This window comes from Myotis yumanensis, unplaced genomic scaffold (genome assembly GCF_028538775.1).
Source record: "Myotis yumanensis isolate MYYU_CA2020_CCGP unplaced genomic scaffold, mMyoYum1.0.hap1 SCAF_3, whole genome shotgun sequence".
Taxonomy (NCBI): Eukaryota; Metazoa; Chordata; class Mammalia; order Chiroptera; family Vespertilionidae; genus Myotis; species Myotis yumanensis.
The window spans coordinates 161,537,521-161,560,140 of NW_027223754.1; the positions used below are offsets into that span (position 1 = coordinate 161,537,521).

The 22,620-nt window shown below is 53.6% G+C and overlaps 2 protein-coding genes across 2 annotated transcripts; both read right to left on the bottom strand.

Annotated features, from left to right (window-relative positions):
* Positions 1–628: 628 nt before the first annotated feature.
* HOXC12 (homeobox C12) lies at positions 629–2,231 on the bottom strand. Its single transcript, XM_070407728.1, has 2 exons — positions 1,622–2,231; positions 629–867 (listed from the first exon to the last, which is right to left on the bottom strand). Exons 1-2 carry the CDS (start codon positions 2,229–2,231, stop codon positions 629–631), a joined length of 849 nt encoding a protein of 282 aa, XP_070263829.1.
* Positions 2,232–11,055: 8,824 nt separating this feature from the next.
* Positions 11,056–18,766, bottom strand: HOXC13 (homeobox C13). The gene is made up of 2 exons (XM_070407729.1): positions 18,040–18,766; positions 11,056–12,297 (listed from the first exon to the last, which is right to left on the bottom strand). Exons 1-2 carry the CDS (start codon positions 18,764–18,766, stop codon positions 12,041–12,043), a joined length of 984 nt encoding a protein of 327 aa, XP_070263830.1. The 3' UTR covers positions 11,056–12,040.
* Positions 18,767–22,620: the final 3,854 nt, after the last annotated feature.

Consider the following 22,620-nt stretch of genomic DNA (forward strand, 5'->3'; position numbering starts at 1 on the left):
GTCTGCAGTCAGTCTGCCAACCGTTCATGCTTCTGCCTGCTCTGCCATCCAGGCTGGGAGGATCCAGACACTCTGGACATGGGCATTGCTGACCATGCTGTCCTCCCAAACCGCACTTCCTCCTGGATTCCTCCACTTCCTCCTGCCCTCCCAGAGCTACCCTGTCCCCTTCTACTCTCTCTGATGCCCTCGACTCTTGCTTCTCCTGTCAGCGGCTCCTAATCCCAGCAGCGAATTCTGGGAGACTTTGTTCCACTGTCCCCACCTTTGCCTACTCCTGCAGGCAGACTTCAGATCACCGAAGGGAAGTGGTGGGAGCAGGCGCCCGGGTCCTCAGCCTCAGTCTGCCTGAAACCAACCCTTCCCCGGTGCCTCAGCTTGCCCTGTCTCTACAGCTGTGGGCTTTCTGTCTCCCTGGCTGGGCTCTTCCCTTCTCCCTGGGGTCTGGCAGGACCTGCTGGGGGTGTATGAGAGGGAAACACGAAGAAAACAGATAAGAGGACGTCCAGAGAGGGCCTGCCAGAGACTTCTGGCATTCTAAGCGGGGAGCCTGTGTCCCAGGCAGCGCCCCCTCTTGCTCTCTGCCAGAGACGGGCTCAGTCTGGGGCTGGCTCCCTTGTCTTGCCCCCTAAAAGAAAGAGAGAGCTTGCTCCCTCAACAGAAGTCTTTTCTTTTTCATTCTCCGGTTCTGAAACCAGATCTTGACCTGCTGGTCACTAAGATTCAAGCGGTCTGAGAGTTCCCTCCGGCGCTGCCGTGTGATGAACTCGTTCACGAGAAATTCGCCCTCCAGCTCCGCCAGCTGCAACTTCGAATAGGGCTTGCGCTTCTTCCGTGAGCGGCTGTGGATCGGATACCAGGGCGTGCCTGGGTGGAGATGAACCAGGAACGAGGGTTGGCCAGAAGACCCAGAGGTGACAGGCTCAGAGCCCTTGCTCCTTCCCTAGTCCTCTTCACCTTGGCCTCATGCCCAACCCCAAGCCCTTCCTCTCCTGACTCCTCTCTTCTACGCAGACCCCACCCCTACCAACTCCCATCCTTCATCCTCCTGCTTTTCCTCTTTCACTTCTTTTCCTTGCTTCCCCAACTCTACCTACCACTGCAGTATCCCTGACCCTTCTATGTTCCTCTTCCCTCCCTTCTCCCCAAACCTCTTCTCCAGGGCATCCTGGACCCTTCCTCTCACATCTTCCGGGATGGGGTCGCTGATCAGTTAGAACAGACATGAGCGAGTGGCGAGAGTTAAACGTCTCCACTGGCGAAACATGCAGGTAATGGAGGCTGTGGGGAAGCGGAGCTAGAGGCTCTGGAGGAGCAGGGACCAAGCTCTGGGCCTCACCTTCCCACCCCCCAGGCCTGGGGAAGGCTCGGTCCAGAATTTCCCTTCTCCCGAGCTCCCTGCCCCCTCCAGCCTCGGGCTGATGCAGAAGGGAATCTCTTCAGTTCTTTTATGGGGATATTTACATGTTTATAGGGCTCCCCAACCCCCACTTCTTTTTAAAAGAAGTGCTTCCTCACCACACATTCTGTCACCCCAGGCGGCCCCAGCTCGGTCCTACCCGGCCCGCCCCGTCAGACGTCCCGCCCTGAGCGCGTCTCCGGAGCGGGCCGGGGTGCTTACCGCTGGCCGAGAGCCCGCCGCCGGGGTTTAAAGGTGACACCAAGCCGCCGGGGTCGCCCGCGCCGGCGCCCTTGTTGCCCTCGTTGAGCAGGGACGACCCGGAGTCGGATTCCAGCGACTGGCACGAGGGCGGGTCGTGCGGGGGTCCCGCACCGCCGTCGCCACCGCCGCCGCCGGCCGCGTAGTCGTACTTGAACCCGAGCGCAGGAGGCCCTGACGGCTCCAGCGGCAGAAGCGCGGCCCCGGGTCCAACTCCCGGGCCCGGGTCGCGCCCGCGCTCCTCGCGCTTCAGGGCCCCGCCGCCGCCCTCGGCGCACGGCTCGCGGTAGTAGCCCTTGCTGTCCTCCACGCGCGCCAGCTCGCACGTGCGGCCGAAGGGCGGGTTGAGCGACACCGGGCTGCCGAGGTAGGGCTGCGGGTAGCCATTGCACGGCTCCGCCGACGGCCAGGGCAGCGAGCACACGTTGTCGCGGCGCGGGTAGGACAGCGACGGCAGCCCGGGCAGCTGCGCCCCGGACGCGCGGAAATTGGGGAAATAGAAGGTGTCCCCCGTGTGGATGTTCACCAGCGGCCCCACAAACCCGGGATTCAGGAGATTATGCTCTCCCATTTCCGCGGGGCCCGACCGGCAGCTTCTACTTTATTGCTATCTGACATTAAACATAGTTAAACCTGCACCCGCCACCCATTGGCCGTCCAACTCACGTGGGTGCCGCCGCCAGAGGGATGGGTGGGGACAGCGAATCCCCCCACCCCGCACCAATTCCAACTTCCCCCTTCCCCAATGGGGGTGGGGGGCGCACGAAACGCGGGGACAGATTTATTCGCTGGTTTCTAGTTTTTTAAAGAAATCATATAAAACCGAACGCAGAGAGCGAGGCAGTCGCCTGACGCGGGGCAAGGGGGAAATAGCCACACCAAAAATACCCGCACATACACACTTCTGCACCCTGAACGCCCCCCCCACACCCATGTATTATCTTCTCACCAACAGCTGGCCCAGCACAGCCCGTCCCTCTTTAATTAGCTCCTTTATTAACTAAAACCGTTGGAATTTACAATATCTCCCCAATAAATTACTATTAGATATTGTGTCATATAAAGTTTACTGGCTGTTTAAGGAGACGGATGAGCCCTTTGGCTCGGGGTTTATTTACAGTAGAGGCGAGTGGGGGTAAGGGCAGGTTCTCCTGCTGCTATCTTTCTGGGCCCTGTGGCTGCTGAGCTTTTCTTCTTCAGCTCTTTCTCCTCAGGAATTGGGGGAGGCATATGAGGCCCTTTCCTCCAGGAAGGACTCGGGGAGCATTATTAATGTAGGGTCTCCCCCCCCACGCTGGGAGCCACCCTCTCCTCACACGTCCACTCAACCTGTAGAGAAAGGATGCAGAGGGAGGCACAAAAAGAAGGCGCCCAGCTCTATGTGAACCTGCCTACCTGCCCTTGAGAATGTGGGGGCTTGGACTGCTCTTGACTGTGATTCTGTGGGTCACAGGGGCTTCTGGGGGAATCTCCCAGAGTCTTTGCAAGAGAGTCTCTGGGCCCCTAGCAGAGCTTGGTTGGCCTGGGAAGCTCCTGACACCCACTGTGAAGAAGACATTGGCCCAACCTGCTCTGGGACCATCAGATAGCAGTGCTGAGGCCACTAGGAGTTCTGGGAGCGGGGGAAGGAACTCCAGAGAACCATCCTGTTGGGGGCTTAAAATTATGTTTATGGTGCTGGCCTCAGCAGCTCCGCCGGGAAAAGGCTGAGTACCCAATGCTGCCATTGGTGAGACTCGTCAAGGTAGGGAAATCACAAACCCTTTCCAACTAAGTCCACAGAACATAGTCAAGTGGATTAAAAAGGAGAAAAAAACTCACAAACCAACACACACACACACACACACATAATACAAAAACCTTCAAAAGTAGGTGTATTCTCTCGGAGCCTAGTAGACAAAATAGTCGAATTTCCATGTGATTATTTCAGGCTCCTTATCCAATGCCCAGCTTTAGTAATACGAGGTGAGATAAATAGTTCAGGAAACATCTGAATATGAGAAAACACCAGAAGATTTAGAGAAGATTAGAGACTAAGAGACTCCATATGGGAGAGAAAAAACACACCCATGTAGGTGAAAGTTAAATGTCTGAGCAAAAGCTGAAGCAGACCGGAGCAAAAAAACTCTCATCTCCCCTTTTCTCTCTCTTCTCTGCAGGACACAGCGGAGAGAGACGCAGATTCTTAGAATTCCACAGCTCCGGGCGATTTCATATCCCAAACCATAGCTGCTCACTCCCCAGAAATGCGTCCGTGCAGGCGTCGCCCAGCCGGCCTGCCCTGCCGGCCCGCAGTTAGATGCTCCGCGTCTGCCCCTTCCCCGCCCAAGCCCGCCAGGCTGCCTCGCCAGCCGCGCCCTCCCGCCCCCCACCCAGGAGCCTTTGGGGGCCCAACTTGCCTAACCGAGACCAAGCAGTGGGATTCCAGCCTGGCGCAGTCACCTCCAGTCAGAACCGCACGAACCGGGCGCCAAACAGTGGGCAAGAGACCCGCCCGGGTTGGCCTTGTTGTGCCTGATTAAAGGGCTGCGCGGCTGCAGAGAGGAGCATCCCTCAGCTGCAAATCCCAGGTCACGGCACCTCCAACACATTATTTATGCCTCCTTTTCATGATGCATTAATGAGCGCCACTGAAATTTTAATTTTTAAAAATTTTATTTGCGGGTTATTTTGGTCATAAAACGAAACAAGGTGTGACTTTAATATTGACGCAGTTTTCAATCAGAACATTGCGCTGGCGGCGAGGTCTGCAGGCCTCGGCTCACAGCCGCTATTGTTGGTGTGAGAAATGCCGAGCTGAGCTTTGCGGAATAATCACTAGTTGCCGTGAGGCTTCTCCCCCTTCTCTTTTCCCTCCCCGAGGACCGCGATCTCCTAGAAGGGGGACCCTAGGAGGAAGGTCTCTGCCTCTCCCCAGTCCTCCCGAGCTGGAAAATACCAGGCCTAGACCTCCGCTCGCTGCCCTCGGGCCACCACCCGGCACACAGAGCTGCGGCCACAGGGCGGCAGATGCAACGCAGGGGAAAGGAGGCTGGAGTGAAGGCTTCCTGCACTCGCAGTTTCTATCAGACTGATTAGGCCCCGTCAAAAAAGGCCATTTTCCCAGGTTTGGGACTCTGTGGGCACTGGCACATGCTTAAACCCCCTTTCTTCCGAGCTTCGGACCCCGAGTCCGCTCAGGGAGAGCTGCCAAGAATCATCATAGAAATCCGCATCTCCTGTGTCCGGTTCCTCAGGACTCAGTGTGAACCTAGGGATTTACAGGATCGCAGCGAGGACCCGGGCAACACAAAGCGCTCAGCCTCCCTTGGCACCCACCGCGGTTCTGTTCGCCTGTAAGACCCCCGCTGCACGCAGCTCCCTTCCTTAACCACCTCAGACAAACAGCCCCCAGAGCGCCGCTCTCAGCCTGGGTCCCCAGGGCCGGCGGGAGGCTCGGGTGCGAGGCTTCAAATCAAATCTAAATCCAGACTCGGCTAGAGCTGCTAGCCCCGAGCCCACTGGGGCTGGATAGGGATGCTGGGAAGGACTCCCGGCCTGAAGCGCTGGACAGCCGCGTCTAGACCGCGGGTTTAATCCGCTCGCACTTCGCAGCCGCCTGCAAAACTATAATTGGCCGGAGACCCAGGCTCCGGAACCGCGGAGCGATCTGTACGTCCACTCTCCTGCACTTTCAACAAATCACAAGGTTAGAGGTGACCTGCTTGCTAGCGTCTGAGCCATGGCTTCCTGCTGCAGCTGGTCTTTGCTCAGCCATGCCCCTCTCATTAACTCAGGGGCTAATGAAAACTGAAGGCCAGGATGTGGTCCAAGGTTTTCCGTAAAGACCCGTGGCCGCCCTCGTGCTTCCGCGCATCCACCAGCTGGACGCCCTGCCTCCTCTCCCGCGCCTTCTCTGCCTGAGCCTCCATCCCTCCCGCATCTTCGAGGCCTTCTCGCGGGGCCTCAAGTCGCTGCCACGGCTGAACCAGGCGAGAGAAGCTGATTATAAAATCTACGCCGGTTCTGGTGGCGGGGTCAAGGCGGCTGCGCAGGCCACCGCGGAGCAGCTGCGTTCGGGCTTCCCGGGGTCGGAATGATGCAGCGCGGCGCTGCCGTCTTCTCCCCGTCAGTGGAGAGGCCGCGGTGGCCCGGTTCAAGGTCACTGTCTAGTTTGCGGAGAGCGGCTCCGCCGCATATGCAAATGAGGCAGCGCTTGGGCCCTGAAAGAGATCTGAGTAGGGGCTGAGCAGGCAGGGAGAGGGGAGATGAAAAGCGGCGAATGTGGACGGCTTGGGCCCCCACCCCTCAGGCCTCTCCGTTTCACCCCTTTAGGGCAGTTGGGCTTGCAACAGGGTCTTCGTCGGATTCAGACTAGACAGACGTAAAGGAAGGGAGCTCAGTCTCTGTTTTGCTTCATGAGCTCCTCCAGAGGCCGGAGCGCACTTGGTTCCCAGGTCTTCCTCTGGGAGCCTGGGACTTAAGAAAGAAATCTGGGAGGCCCCTTCTCCAGGTATTGCCTTCTAAGCACCTACAGCCTGGAGGTGGGGGCTTTAGAGAAGCCTTGGGTGAGGGGACCCAGTCAGGGTTTTAGGCTCGAGCCAGCAGCCTGGGATCAGCAGCGTCCTCAAGTCCTTCGATCCCGCAGCTCCTTCTGAGCTGCCTCCCGCCGCAAGACCCCAGCCCGGTTGCCACTCAGGAGACGGGGAAGAGGTGGGGAGTCCCGGCGGGAACATCTGGGAAGCCATCTCTCCACCTCTCACCTGAGCATCCCTAAAGGGGCCATCTTTCCCCATTTTCTGTCTTTCCGGCGCGCTAATAGTTAAATGGTTGCGTGGCTCTGACATTTTCCACCTCCGCCAGCAGAGGATCTCCTCCGCCTAGTGAATTACTGAGTGTCAAGAAAGGTGTGGGACCAAGTTAAAAAACACACAACAACACACCCTCATCACGCGTCACACCCACAGCCGCCTGCAAGGGGGCCTGGTCTCCGCAGACCTCGAGCTCCAAGTGGGGTGAGGACGACCCCCCCCCCCCCCCCAGAGCCCCCTGCCCCACAGCCAGCGGCTGGTTGTGACCGCGGCCTCCGTCCAGGCCTAGCTCTGGGCAGCGGCTGAGATCTGCCTGGGGTCTGTTCTGCCAGCTACCCAAACGCTCCCCGAAGTCAAGCCCCCAGTGCGGGGTGGGGAGCGCGGGCGGGTCGGAGTAGGAGCCACCGGCCCAGGAGGCTGGTGGGGGTGGGAGGGTGGACCTGCTGTTCACCCCGAGGATGGCTGGGCCGGAAGAGCGGGGTCCACTTACCTTTGGAGACGGAAGAGGTTCGGAAGGATGCGGGGCGGGGGCTCTCAGCCTCTAGACACCCTCTCCCCCTTCCCCAAGACCCGCCGCAGGCCAAGCCGAGGTATCAGAGGAGGGCGGGGCGGAGGAGGCGGAGGGAGCGGCCGGCGGTCGGCGCGCGGGAGCTGAGCTGCGAGCATCTCTGGGGAGGCCGCCTTTTATGGTCGTTATTAGCGCCCCTGTCTAGACTGAAGACGACACCTCCTCTGTGTGTAAACAGAGGCGGCGGGCTCTGGCGGGAAGGGGGGATGGCGCGTCGAGGGGGCTCGCGGCCCTCCCCTTCTCTGGCCACCGGAAGATCAAGGCGTTTTCCCCCCTCCCCCCTCGCATGTGCTCCTTGCGATGTCAAGGTCAGAAAGACCTAGTCACGGTCAAGGCTAAAAGAGGAAGAGCCTGGTTGGTTGCGAAAGGCTCTGGCCCCCTCCTCCTCCCAGGAGCTCCTCGCTTCCCAGGGCCCCTCTACCCTCCCCCCAACGCAAGTCTGGATACACATCTGATCCTGCAGTTGGGGGTTTTTGAGGGGTGGGCTCACACCAGCAGCCTGGGATCAGCACCGTCCTTACCCAGGCCACCTGAGTCGCACCCAGGTGGATCCTAGCGTGGGGAGTTCTTTTTTGAACAGAGGGGCTGCCGCCGCGTCCCCAGCTCCAATCCCCTGAGCCATGGAGAATGTCAGAGGGCTGTCCCTGCTGCACTCCCTCACTGCTGACCCAGCTGTCTGTGGATCAGCCGCAGGAGCAGATGGCATAGAGACAGCGGTGGAGGAATCTTCCGAGAACTGCTGGCCTTGCTCCCTCAGGTGGGTTCTTGGCTGTGGGACTGCTACTGAAAGGCCCCGTCTGCTGGCCCTGGGTCTGGGGATGAAGATGTGGGTGGGGAAGGACATGGAAAGGATGTAACTGAGCCCTCCCTGGCGGCCTGGGAGAGTGGCCCCCAGATGGAGAGTCCTGTGAGGCTCCAGCCCACCCCCATCCAGGACCCCGGTCCTGACCTGGTGGGGCATGAAGGGTGGAGAATGCCACCCCAGACTGTGAGAAAGACAGCAGGGGCTTCCATCCCAGAGGGGAGGGCTGTCTCCAGGAGAAGCCTCTGTGCTCACAGCCCTGCTATTCCCTTGCACTTTCATATTTATTGCAGCCTGACTCTCACACCAACACTAGGAGACTGGCCTTAGAAAGAAAGCCTTTTTATAGATTTGAATAAAGAAGAGAAAACAATTCTATACCCTGAGATGAGTGCCGGCTGGTGACACTCCTACCTACATAGTTGCACACACAGGCAGTAAAGGCTGAGGAAATTCTCCACTGGTCAAAGGCTCTAAACACACACACACACACACACACACACACACACACACACACACCCTTGACAGGAATGTCTCACAGCGTCCCCAGTGAGAATGCCAATTCTTGGAAGACAGAAAGGTAAGGGACCAACATGATCAGGAAAAGAATAATACATTTTCCCAATGTTGCCACCCCAGAACACACAGTCACACAATACCTGTCTCACATGGGAGTTCCCATTCTCATGCTCACTTACTTTTATGGGAGAGGCATCTTAAAATTGATCCAGGCATGACAATTCCCCAAAATCCATTCAGACACATTTAATCCAGGGCTTGAGAGGGTCTTAAACACATTGGGACTCACAAGGACTCAGAGAGACTTCAGTCTTTGCCTGGGTTACCAGGGTCCCAATGCAACCCCAGTGAGCTTCCACAGGCTTTCTCCTTCTCTTTTCTTTTTAAAAATTTTTTATTGTTTTCAGAGAGGGAGAGGGAGAGAGAGAGATAGAAACATCAATGATGAGAGAATCATTGATAGGCTGCCCTCTGCACACCCCACACTGGGGCTCGAGCTGGCAACCCAAGGCATGTGCCATGGAATGGGGGTGGGGGTGGGGATTGAACCGTGACCTCCTGGTTCATGACCTCCTGGTTCATGATCTCCTGGTTCATAGGTCAAGGCTCAACCACTGAGCCATGCTGACCAGGCTCTCCTCTTTTTCATCGCCCTCTTCTGGGGCTTTAGTGCCGGTCCCTCTGTGTGTGGAAAGATTCACTCATTTGATTATGCGTGGGTTTGTGTGCAGAAGCGGAGGGCCCCTCAGAGAACTCAAGACTTCTCCCCCTGCCCAGTCTCCAACTTCCACTGTGTGTGTACATTGGGTGTTGTGGGACGGCCCAGTGCATCTTCAAAGAGAGGTGGGGACCATATCAAGAGAGCCCCAGACCACTTATCTATTCAGTTTCTTTTTCTGATCAAGCATACATTTAATCTTCAACTCTTTTCATCTCAAGGGAGACTCTGGCTTTGGGGAAAGGTTAGGGTGGTGGATAGGAAGAGAAAGGGGAGAGGGAATTAAAAATGAACCTTATTCCTGGGAGATTCACTTACACCTCCTAAATCTCTACTTCCCAACATATGATTCTTTGATAGTTAACCCAGAGTTAAAATGCAGCTGAATGGGACTGGTGCCACATCAGTAGCAAAGCCTCCAGAGATGGTGAATTCTTCAGGCTCTTTGTCTCTCAGACTCCCTGTGTGTGCATGTGTGTGTTTCATCCTCAGAAACATTTATTTATTTCAATAAAATATTTAAAACTTCAGCCATCAGGTAAAGGGAGACCAGAGAACGCTAATTTCCAATTCAATGCCTCCAGTCTTTCTGTGTCTCAGGAGAGGAAGAATATTATATATAAAAATTGCCGCGGTAAAGATTTAATCCAAGATAACATTGTTTTAGGCGATGTTGCTTTTTAAAAGTCTCCTAACCTGACAATTTAACAATCTCATTAACTCTGCCAGATAGGGAGATAGGCATGGACTGACTCGACAGAAAAAAACAAATTAGTGGCAGGGCCTATGGGGCTCCAGATTGCATGAAAGACCGAGGTTTCCAGGAATGCTGGAGAATAAAAGTGGGGTTGCTTTAGTGAACTGGGGGCACCAGGGATCCTAGCAGCCTGACCTTTCTACATAGGTCACCGGGGAAAGAAAGAGTGCAGCCTGGGAACACGGAGCAGGGCAGGGGTGGCAGTGCGGACCTCTCCCTAGCCTCAGCCCTGAACTGGCTGTAGGAATTTGGGACCCTCTGCAGACAGTAGGGCCTCCAGTTAGCTTTCCACTGCTGTCACTATAGCATTCAGCTCCAGCCCCCAAATCCAGATCTGAACCCCAACTACTAACTGAAATAGCAAGTATTTTTCTCACTCACCTCCTCCCAGGCCTTTTCAGTTGCTGATTACAGCCTTCTCTCCATCAGGATGGAAAGAACTTTTCTCCTATCTAGATAGTTTCAACCACCCAAAGTTAAAAAAGAAACTGGAGCAAAATATGAGTCAGGGGTCTTCCCAGCTGGGGTCATGGCTGTGCTCTTCCAGTGCCCATTCTGGCTGAGTCAGGGCATCAGAAACTTCTCTGAAGGGCCACTGGAAAGAGAGGCTTCCAAAGACTTTGAGCAATAAAATCAAGGCCCAAAAAAAGATTTTATTTTAAAAACAGGTTTGTGGGTTTTTCTTTTTGCATTCAATTCAATACATTGTCATTCAGACATCACAATACTATATACAGATACACAACATTTTTAAAAAGCCTATTTCTGATGAACATTGCAAAAGAACACTGTTTTGTAATTCGCCAGTGGGAGAAGGTGAGGGGCCCCCTAGCACCAAGTTGGCCTTGAAGAGGAAAATGTTAGGCAGCGTCTACATTAGCTGGCTTTGTGGGGGCCCTTATTTTGGCTTCCTGGAAGAAAACTGCTTTCCTCTGGACAATCAGTAAAAGTGAAAGTATGAGGCCTCTGTTCTCAGCTACTGCCATGATGGAGAAGTGACTGGAGAGGGATTCTGCTGGGGACCCAAAACTCCATCCTGTGGTTATTTATTTATTTTCTTTAAGAAAAAAGATTCTACTTCTTTATGGCCTGGAGAGAGAGAGAGAGAGAGAGAGAGAGAGAGAGAGAGAGAGAGAGAGGAGAAGAAGAAGAAGAAGAAGAAGAAGAAGAAGAAGAAGAAGAAGAAGAAGAAGAAGAAGAAGAAGAAGAAGAAGAAAAGAAGAAGAAGAAGAAGAAGAAGAAGAAGAAGAAGAAGAAGAAGAAGAAGAAGAAGAAGAAGAAGGAGAAGAAGAAGAAGAAAGAGGAGGAGGAGGAGGAAGAGGAGGAGGAGAAGGAGGAGGAGAAGGAAGAAGGGAGGGAGGAAGGGAGGAGGAGGAGGAGGAGGAGGAGGAGGAGGAGGAGGAGGAGGGGAGAAAAATATTTAGAAGGCTGGTTGAGTTTCTGACCTTGGATTCCTGTGTGATGACTGGGAGAGCAGAACAGAAGAGGCAGTGGAGGCAAAGGCGGCTCCTGAGAAATTCAGTTTCCTGGTTGAGGGGGGTAGGTGGCTCTTAGGCCAATTCCAGCTTTTGTTGAAACAGAAAGAAAGAAAACCTATGTGCTGCCTGTACTCCAATCACGGTCCTGACCCCTAATAATTATCATTAACACGACTTTTAAAATATGCACAGAAAAATCTTAATTGGGAATTCTTGCCTAACTAAGGAGTGCAGTAGGGACAGGGAGCAGGGGAGGACTGGAAGGAAATTTTAAGCTCACCAGGTCCTGCACTGAGGTTGAGATACCTCAGGAGGATCCTCTACCTGCTGGGCAAAGGAGGAGGCAAGAATGGGGTCATTGGGGTTCTCCAACCCCGCTTTGTTTGCAATGATTGGGCTCTTCTTGCTCTTCGCTGCCACTTGGCTTTCTTACAAGGAGATGGGACGGGGAGGGGGCGCCGGGGGATGGGGCCGGGCAGCTTTGCTCCCACCGCCCGCCAGGGACCCACCTCCAAAGCTGTTGAGGCCCAGTAGATCCCATCTAGATGGGGGTGGGGGTTGAGGATGGGGTGGGGAGTAGGGGGACGGCAGGGCGCCCCGCCCTTGGATACTCTCTGCCTCCCAGCCACGGTTCCTCTTTCTTGTTAACATTAAATATTCGTCTGCACCAGCGAAGGGTCCTTCGGTGAGTTTGGTTATGGTACAAAGCGGCGACATAAATAGAGGGGGAAGGTGGCCGGGTGGGCGGTCAGGTGGAGTGGAGATGAGGCGCTTTCGATTTGCTGACCACCTTCTTCTCTTTGACTCGACGGTTCTGGAACCAGATGGTGACCTGGCGCTCGGAGAGGTTCGTGGTGGCAGAGATGCGCCGGCGCTTCTCTTTGGTGATGAACTTGCTGGCCGCGTATTCCTTCTCTAACTCCTTCAGCTGCACCTTGGTGTAGGGCACGCGTTTCTTGCGCCCGCGCCGGTAGCTGCTCACCTCAGGCTGTAGGGGAACCACGTCTAAGGGGGGAGAGAAGGCAGGCGGGCAGGGAGTGAGTCGCGTGGATGGAACCTGGACTGGGCTAAGGGCATCGACACCGCGCCGCAGACTGGGCGCAAAGTTCTGGCAGGGACTCAAAGCGGGCCAGCGGATTGCCCCCAAATCTTTTGCTCTCTAGTAGCAAGGCCACGACGGAGGTGAGGCCACTGTGGTATTTTTCTCTGGTTCAAACTTTAAAGGAGGGGGGCACAAAATACTCAGTCATCAAGATAAATAATACTTGAATACAATGCTTTAAAAAATCAAAATGAATGCAAAATATCCATGATGAACAAAGTATCAATTTTTTAAAATAAACACTGGAGCCCTAACCGGTTTGGCTCAGTGGATAGAGCATCGGTCTATGGACTCAAGGGTCCCAGGTTCGGTTCCGGTCAAGGGCATGTACCTTGGCTGCAGCACGTACCCAGTAGGGAGTGTGCAGGAGGCAGCTGATCGATGTTTCTCTCTCATGGATGTTTCTAACTCTCTATCCCTCTCCCTTCCTCCCTGTAAAAAATCAATAAAATATATATTAAAAAAATAAACACTGGGACAGTATTACTGATTTTCTTTTTGTCTCAGGCTTCATTATGGCTTGGCACAGCAATCTCTGTATCACTAAAATCTCTGTGTCACTAGAATCTCTGTGCCCTTAGAGGGGTCCCTTCAAATTTCACTCTGGTCTGCAGGCCTTCCTGCAGGTAAATCATTTGGGCAGCCATCAGCTCATCCTCTGCTCCAGTATGAGAGAAAGATGTTCTGTGGTAGGTTTGAGGAAGGACATGTCGGGCAGGGAGATAGCTGCAGTTGGCACAGACCACCAAGTGGCTGCTCACGGCTTTGCTCACTGGCTCTGCACTAGGAATCTGATGCCCGCACCACTAGACAGAGAGAAGAACAGTCCAGGTGACGCCAGCCTGCGTGGGAGCCCATCAGTCTAGGAGTCCAATTTTGTGAGCCACTTAACAACATCCAAGGTAGGAGGCCCTGGTCCTGAGATATAGAGAATCAGTCCTTGGAAGTAAAGGGTCCACGCCCCAGGGTCTGTCCACCAGAGAAGGCACCAGGAGAGCCCTTCTTGGGGGGTAAAATCAGCTATTCACATAAGTCTATAGAAAGAACTCAATGTCCCCCTGCCCCCACAAATGTCCACCCACCCAAACAGAGCAAATTCTGCTCTGCTCCAACCCCCTCTCCTCTCCATTCTTCCAAAGCCGAAGAAAACTCTCTTCATCCCATGCAGGAATCCTAACCCTAAATCCTAAATACCTTGTCGCCCTAACCACTAGTAGTTCAGTTTCTTTATACTCTGAAAATTTCACAGAAACCAAAAACAAAAAAATGTCACTTATACCCCCCCCCCCCTTCCACTCCACCCTCACCTCTGTCAATAAAAAAGTCATAGCCACACTTTCAAGGGGAAGTGGGAAACTAGGGAGATTGTCTAAATAAATGGCCCCTTAATTTTTAAAATATAGTTATTAGACTTCTTCAGACAGAAGCTAGTGAAGAAGACAGAATATTGGGGGTTTCTCCTTCATTCTCTACCCTTTGAGAGTGTAGAAACAGTCCGGAGTGAAAACACAAAGCTCTTCCTAAAATGCTGTTCTCACCCCACCCTCATACAACACCTTCCCTATACCCATTCCCACTGGGACCCTTATCTCTATAGGATGGAGAGAGATGTCTCCTGAGAAAAGTGCTCAGGAAGAATATGGGGGGGGGGGGGTTCCAATGGCCTGGTTTGGCTGTCTTCGTGATGACAATTTCTCAGGAAAATTGTTGGATTTGTCCCTTGTCTCTGCCTATGTATGAATAGGCCAAGGTTTTATAAAAATCTGAAAAACAAAACAACTTCACTTTAACAGAGAAGATCCTTTAGGTTAAAAATGATTTTTTGTACAAGATAATTTTTTTAAAAAACCTCTCAGTTCTCAAGTTGTTTTTTACTCTTACAGATGTAACTATGATTCAGGAAATTGATGATTCTGGGACAAGAATAATACAGAGAAAGTAAGTACTGATATCATGAGGTCATTGTGAGGTTTTCTTTTTGTTTGTGTTAATCCCCAGAACTTTTTTTTCAGGATTATTTTAGTAAACTTATTTACAAGATGAGAATTTGAGGCTCTAGACTGGGTAAACTAACTTAAGATTTTAAACCCAGATTTTTGGACTCAACATAATGACGCAGTGAGTTCTCAAATGGAAATAAACCACCTGATACAATCCAGCTTTAAAATATCTCCTTTTCAAAAAATAAAATAAAATAAAATAAAATGCCTTCTTTTCCCTGGAGAGCAAAATGGAATAAAAGTGGCATTTAATTCCTGAAGTAACCAGATAATTGTCCTTGTTGTTGTTGTTGTTGTTTTTTCCCCTCACTTTCTGTAAATGCTCACAATTACCTACCCAATTTTGGATCCCCAAAACCCTAACTCTAATTTTCCAATGAGGTTTAATCAATGCAACCCTAAAAATCAGTTTTAAAAAACAAGTAATTGATTTAAGCTGGCTCTTTTTCTCTGTAGAATACCAGGATTGATTTGGCCAAGTTTTTCATGGACCAGACCAAACTGCTGGGGATTTTTAAAGGCCTCCTGGGGAAATACCTTCTCTCTTGCCTTCTCACAGAAGCCCCCTTCATTGTCTGTTGTCTTGTCTGAAAAGGAAGTGGGATCCACAGATGTGGGAACATCTAAAGCTTAGACCTGGAATAGTGTCTATACTGCCTAAAGTAAACAGGGGAGTTGGCTAATTAATATTACACTCAACCCTTCCCTAATCTCCCTCCAGAGCATACAGGCACCCAAACCACTTCATACCTGGGAATCTAATAGACACTTTTGAAGAGCAAATAAAAATCAGATCAATGCTCAGCCATAGCTTTCTCTTGGAGCTCTGTGTACAGGTTCCTACTGCTCCCTCGCTCTTGCCCACTTACTGCCACAACAGGGCTCTGCAGAGGACGCCTTCCTCAGCTAGAAATCCTAGCTTCTCTTCTCAACCAAAATCCAAAGGCTTGTCAGTAGGTACTCCAGCATGGCCCAAAGAACCCACTAAATGTTTTTCTCATTCTCTCTCTCTCTCCTAATCCTCTCTGTCTCTCCCCATCCTTTCCTTGCTGATTCGCTCTCAAAATTTCTGCCTCTCTCTGAAAAAAAAAGAAAAAAGTCTACACTCACCATTGGAAGGAAGAGAAAGAGAGAGAGAGACAGAGAGAGAGAGAGAGAGACAGAGAGAGCGAGCGCAATGAAGCAAGGGTCTGTATAATTGGGCGAAGGGAAAAGCCACAACACATCTTCGCCCTAATTATTTGGATCTTTCTGAACAATTGCTCCATCTCCCACACCAGCCCAGACTGCCATAGATGAGGTTTCTCAGAGCCAGAGGCGCTGAAGAGAGACAGTAGTGTTTATGCCTAGATACTGTGGAACAAACCACAATTGCATAGACAGAGTTATCTGGAAATCTCACTGCTTCTAAAAGATCTCTGTGTGGGCAGAAAGATGGAGGGTGTCTGAAGATCATTTCTTTTTCATCTGCCTATTGCCTGGACCTCTGCACTCACTGTGATACACCAGCCTGATTCTATTTCCACACAGGGAGTGTTTGAGCACATAGCTGCTGAGACACACTGGGTTTTATATCCATTTCCATGCTGTAATTTGCATGCCATAATTTGCAAATGTAATACATCTCAGTTGGGCTATATATTTTTTATTTCAAAGCTATTTTTCTCTAGGAGGCTGTGATCACAAAGTGTTTATTTCTAGCGTGTTTTCCCCCCCAGGGAATCTTTAAAATGTATATTTTATTCAAAGATATTCTGAGCTTCTCTTCAATCCTTCACCCCTACTCCACTCCACAGGAATACATAAGGATGTCAGAGAAGCTCCTCTTCACTTCTTCACATTAAACCCATCGCCCATTGCTCCAGACCTGCACTTCTGCCCAGAATGGGCCTGGTGGGTATATGCTCCCCTGTCTTTTGACCCTTTAGAATGGCCTATTGGCTCCACCTGCTCCAAGAATTCCTGCTAGATACCCAATTCCTAAGGACCTTTCCATTTGGGAGAATTGGGGGATTAAAGGGCCATCTCTCTACATGTGAATTGCCTGTATTCTAGAAATATATTAGTGTATGTTTCATATTAGGTGGTTAATAATAGAAATCTTATTATATAAAAATATTATCGCCAATGCCAAATATGTAATGCATGATACCATGTACTAAAATTCTATCATCCTTAAATCTTCTTGCAACCAGAAATGGGGTGCCTAGGGTGGATTCCAACCGGGTATTCAGTTATATGTTATATTGAGTATTCTCAGAATATTTACAAGAATGTTATTTGCTACACTTTCTAACATAATTCAGTGATATTCTCACCATCTGCCCTTTCCCCAGTCCCGGATGCAGAGGAATTTCAGGCCCACTCTTAAGAGGTCTTCAGTCTATATTTTCCAATGAAAATGTCCTTAGGCCCATATGCAGAGCTGGGGGACCTCTGGGCAGTATGGGGAGACATGTGTGGCTGCGCTGGGCCCCACTGGGCCCCTGTGGACGTCGGAAGGGAGGCAGTCGGCCCTCTCTCCCTGAGCTCTACTTACAGCCAGAGCAGACTGAAGCTCGATTTGTTATATCCCAAATCCTGATTTCTCAGTGCAGTGCTGAATTCAAAGCTCCCATATGGTTTTTAGAAACCCTTGGGTGGGTTGCAAGATCCCCTCCTATTTAGGGAAAGCCTCATTTAAAGAGGAATAGGGCAATGGTGAATTCCACCCCCCCCCCCCCCATACCCCACACATAGCCAGACAAAACTGAGGGACTCTCAGCCTGGGCCTGGACCCCAGGTCCCTTCAGAACAGGTCTTCCTCCCCTACCCCTCTCATCCTTACCACCTTCTTTCTGTGTTTGTGGCATGGATAACTCTCTCTCCCCACACTTGGGGGAGTTAGCAGTGGAAACACCCACATTATTTGAACTCAGTATACCAGAGAGAAAAATAAAATTTATATCTCAGGAGAGGGATTCAAACTTCTTTCTCTACACACCCTCTCAAGAGAGATTTTAGCTCTGCTCCTTTAACAATTGGGAAATTCATGGCCGAATTTTTTTAATACATAAAAAAGAAAAGAAAAAGGTAGTATCCTACATTTCTGTAGACTGTGGCAAATCGGACTCCTATTTAAAACACACACACACACACACACACACACACACACACACAACTGTCTAGTCGTGCCTGAACGATCTTGGAAATTCTGGCAAAGAAAACGGGGGTTCTTATTTCCCCCCCAGTTATTTGGTGGGTTGAGGGTTTGGGGCTGGTGATTGTGGATTCCAAGGTACTCTAGGCCCTCCCCACCCCCATTCTTAGCCGGAAGCGGGCTTCGCCGGCACAGAGCCACGCGCGAGACTGGAGCCGGCTGGGGGAGGAGGAGGCGAGCTACCGACTAGAGCGCAGCCGGCGGCCCGGCGCTCGGGCGCCTGTGATTGCTTCACTCTCAGCCAGGCAGCTTCGGGGAACGTGTCGGAGCAGATTTCTTCCCCGGAGCATTCCTCAGCGCAGCTCGCCGGGCCAGCTCCATCGGCAGCCCAGCAAAGCCGGCGCGCCGGGACCAGACGGCGGGGGTGGCTGGGGCGCGGAGCCCGGGGGCAGGCGGGGCGGGGAGGGTCCCTGGCGGCGGCCGCGGCACTCGGGCCCCATCCTTACCTGGAAAGGGAGACTTCCAGAGGTGGGCGGACTGCGACTGCTCTTTGGAGCAGTACACCTGACTGTCCCAGCCGTTGGAGAGAGCCCAGTGCTGGTAGCCTTCGACAGGGATGAGCGCATCGTGACGCGGCTCCGGGTGCCCGCTGATCCCAGGCACCACCGACACGTCCAGGTAGCCGGGCATCGCCTGGTAGGAGCTGGCGAAGCTGGGATAGAAGGCGAACTCCTTGGCTCTGGACAGGTCGTCGCCGGGCAGGGCGCCCGACGGCTCCGGGTACTTATCGCCCGGGTGGTAGGAGCAAGGCTTTTGCTGCAGGTTCACGTTGTGCGACAGGCGGCAGCCGTAGTAGCTGCCACCAAACGGGTAGCCGTAGCCCAGGGTGGCGCTGGACGAGGTGGGGGGCGCGGGCGGCGGGGCGCATTGGCGCGCCGCCTCCGGGGCCGGGATGTCCGTGTAGACGGCGCCCTGAGGGGCACCCAGGGGAGCCGGTGGGCGGCCCAGCACGGGGTGGGGAAGCAGGTCGCGGCAGTGGCTGGCCGGGCAGCTGCTGCCCAGCCCGTCCATGCTCGGGGCTTTGCCGGGGCTCGCTCCGCTGCAGCCGCCCCCCGCTCCGCCCGCGCTGCCGCCTCCCCCGCCGCCGCCGCCGCCGCTCTCCGCCGCGCTGTCCTCATAGACGTACATAAGGCTCTCTGGCCAGCGCGGATGCAGGAGCAGCGAAGTCGTCATGACATGATCTGCTCGAGCTTTTTAAAAACTCCACTTGCCAGAGGCAGCGAGCTGGGGAGACACCTCGCTCTCTTTTCCCCTCCCCCATCCCTCCTCCTGTCCCTCCCCACCCCTCCCCTCCTCCTGGTGATTCCACCTCCCTCCCCCAGATTCCTTCTACGCATGCGGGGATACTTCATTAAGAAATCCGCCGGCGGCCGCCCGCCTCCCCTCCCCACCCCTCCCGCGCCCACGTGACTCGGCCAGCGCCAGGCGAGCGGGGCCCGGTCTCCTGGAGTTCCCACCCCTCCAGGTGGGGCGGGGCAAAGTGGAAAAGCTCTGTGCTGATTGGCTGTCAGGAGGGGCAAAGAGGAGGGAGCTGGGAGATTTAAAGGGACAGGGCAACGCCCCCTGGCAGGCCTCGGGGAGGGAGAATGAGGAGGGGGGCGGGGAGGCTGAATTTGGCCGACGCAAAGGGGTCTGGAGAGGCGAGGACTGTTCCTGGGCGTCTCCCCCTAGGCTTAGGATGTATATGGGGGAGACAAATCCCACCCCCAAAAGATCGCTGTGAGTGGATTGGAACTTGGAGCTAAGGGTGAGGGAGAAACTGTATTTTTTCCTTAATAAGTGAAGAAACTAGAAAGCAGGCGTCAGCGCGCGGGGGCAGGGCGTGGGGAGCCCGGCTGGGGCCCAGGGCGACTCCCCTGAAGCTCACTAGGTCCCGAAGCCGTGCAGGAAGAGAGACTTTGATGACGGGATGGCGTTTCCATTTCCTACTGCCAGCCACTTACCCTAAAGCCCCAGTTTTCTGAGAGGGACTCTGGTCCGCAAGTCTTTCTCCAGCGGAGCCAACAGTGCTGGAAGGATGCGATGGCCCCCCCCTCCCGCCCCCGCACACAGATCACCGCACGGAGTAGAGATGCTCTCAGTGAAACATGGAGAATAAAAGGAGGGAAATGGGAAATTGGGGCAATAGAATAGGCTGGTATTTCAATATATAATAGAAATAAAATGCCTCGGAGTGAGATTTTTCAAAGAAAGGGGGGGCGGAGGGGGGGGAGGATTAGGTCTAGGAAAGCTAAAAAAGCGCTGGATGTGAATAAGAGCACTCCTGCTCTCATATCTGTGTACAAAAGGAAACTTGAAATGAGGGAGAGATGGGAGGCCCCAGGAGGACCGACTTCAGCCCGGCCCGCCCTGGGCCGTTAAGCTGGTGTGGGCCAGTGGGCCGGGCAGAGCCGGGATCAGTGCAGTTTTAGCTCCCTTATAGTGTGAATTGTTTTCATGCTTTAAAATTGTCCCATATTTCAAAGGACAAATTAACACCAACTTACAGTAAAGCCCCCCCCCCCCCACACCGCTTCTTCCCTCCTAATCTCCTGACTTTGGGGCCTTCCTATGCCCAACTTGATGCCTTAACAGAGGCAACCCTTTCCAGGGCACATCTCGGTGGAATTGAGCCAAGTTCCCTTTCTGCACAGGGCCTCCCTGAGGAGAAGAGGTCATAAAGAGAGATGGGGGGGGGGGAGAGGGGAGCGGGGCTGCATCTCCCTCTTTTCTGCCCCTGCTGCAGCGTTTACATGCTGGGTACTCCTGTCCAGGCAGCTCACAGTAACCTCAGGCTAAGCCAGACCCACTGGACCCCGGAAGCCCCAAGAGCAAATGGCCAGGTCTATCCTGAGACCCAGCCACGCAGTCTCCCTTCTTCCTGTAGGGAAAGATGGTGTTTGAAGATGGAGAGCATGGAGAGGTCCTGGCAAGAGTGAGTTAGGATAAGAAACTAATCTTCATCAGTGTGATCAACATCCTTAGATTTCTGAAATCAGGCTTCAGGCTGGGCTGGCAGTAGGCAGAAAATACAACAGAAAGGTTACAGGAGCAGGCAAGCAGGCTAGCACGAGGGGTGATGATGGTAGAAGGAGGAGAGAGGAGCCGAAGTGAAGGTGGGTCTTTCTGGGAGCTCGCTCCTGGCTGGGAAACTGGCTTCCCTGCCTCCGGAGTCCAAGGTCAAGGTGAAACGAGGAGAGTAAACTTGGCCTGGCCCGTCTGGACTGGGTCTTGTGACCTTGCCCCCCCCCCCCCCCCCCCCCGCGTCTGCCTGTGACCTGGCTGGTGGGGGGAGGTGGGTGGGGAGGTTTTTGGGTGGGTTTCCAGCCAAGAGGGGAGGGGCGGTCCTGAGGCCCTGGCTTCCCCTCCCGTGACCTGCGGGATCCGTGAGGAGTGGAGAACCAAGGCGACAGGGACCGTGCTCTGTGGGGCCACGAGGACAAACAAAGGGCCTGAAATGCCCACTCCAGTCCCGGGGCTCCCTCCGGGGCACACGAATGCTCTAGCCCAATGCTAGAGGCCCCCCAGCTTCTGGGAGTAGGGGGCAGAACCGCGGGGAGGATCTGGGTGCAGGGCTGCCCAGCAATAAATAAAATTAATAGTGTGTTCTTTTCCAGGTTTATATAAGGACATTAACTATTGTTATTGCAATGAGATATAGATTTCATTAACCCGGCAATTTTACAATTCCATTTATTAGGGGCACTCTGCGGCCAAAATTTAGCGACAAGAGGAGAAAGCTGGAACCAACGTCCCCTTCGTCAAGACCAGTCTAAGAAGATGTAGGTTCCAAGAGACGCGGGGAGGTGAGAATGCTGGAGGGGAACGTTCAGGTCTCAGGGAGTTAAAAGCGGCCGGTGCAGCGTCCTCATGCTCTTTCTTTCGGTTCCCCAAGACCTTCCGCGCCTGAAACTGCCGGCTCCACGGCCGGGGCGCGCCGAGCGGGGCGGGAGGCGGCGTTGCCAGAGCCCGCGGGCGGGCGGGCCGGCGGGCGGCGGAGAGCAAAGCGTTGTTGGTTAATTAACTTTAAGCCTGGGGTCGCTTCTCCCTCCTCCCCCGACAAAAATGTGGATCTCGCTGGGACACAAATAAAACCAAATTAAACACTCCGGGAGAATATGCACCACTGGAAACGTAGTAATTACACCTCCGAGGCGATCCCGCCCTAGAAAGCCGGGCGCTGCAACCCTCGGCTTCGCGCTCACCGCGCCTCCCCCACCTCGTCCCCACCCCCCACCCCCCCCCCGGGGTGCACACACTGGGCGGCGGCGGCGCTGGAAAACGGACGAAGTTTACAGAAAATCAAGACCAGTGAACAGGAGTGTGGCTCCCGGTCTGTAGATGCGCTGCATTAGACTAAAGGAAGATGGGAAATGGCCCGGCAGCCCTGGTCGGTCGGAAAGCCGAGCTCTGCTCTGGGCTCTTTTTACAAAGGGACCTTTGCAAGGGCGAGGCTCCCGAGCCACTCTGCCCTCAGCTTCCTCTGGGGACTGAGTCCCAGCTAGGTTCAACTCTGAAACTCTTTTTCTCAAAGGCGATATTCTTTGTGCCTCCTCACTGGACGTGTGTGACGTATGTGACGTTAGGGACAGTGCAGGGTGCATGCACTGTTCCGCACATGCCCTTGTAGGCACAGCCCAAATGTGTTTATAAAGATGCCCAGCCCTCTGCCGAAATCCTCTATTGCAAGTAAAGACCTCTGCGGATCTAGCCATCTCTCTGTGTACGCACTTAATTTACATGCTCATTTCTACTTAGACATCCCAAAGGAAAATGCCAGGAAAAGGAGGAGGCCGATGCCCGTGTCTTTCTGAGGCTTATGGGTGGGATTCCTGGCCCACTGTATTAAAGACAGAGCCGAAGGTGGCAGTTCATGGCATTGGCAGCAAGAGGGTGCAGGACTGAGGCAGACACGTGGGTGTAGCTTGCGTGCCAGGCAGGCTAGGGAGAAGGATGAGAGAAATGAGCGCCGTGTGTCCCTTATTCAATACCCAGATTGTCTTCTCTGGAAATTAAGCATTAGTTGATTTCTTCCTTCTTCTGTTTCC

Excerpts from the sequence above, each read along its gene's own strand:
- HOXC13 (XM_070407729.1), bottom strand. The coding sequence starts at position 18,766 with ATGACGACTTCGCTGCTCCTGCATCCGCGCTGGCCAGAGAGCCTTATG. Across the intron at positions 12,298-18,039 it reads CTGGAAGTCTCCCTTTCCAG|ACGTGGTTCCCCTACAGCCT; the intron begins GTAAGGATGGGG and ends CTCCCCCCTTAG.
- HOXC12 (XM_070407728.1), bottom strand. The coding sequence starts at position 2,231 with ATGGGAGAGCATAATCTCCTGAATCCCGGGTTTGTGGGGCCGCTGGTG. Across the intron at positions 868-1,621 it reads CGGCGGGCTCTCGGCCAGCG|GCACGCCCTGGTATCCGATC; the intron begins GTAAGCACCCCG and ends ATCTCCACCCAG.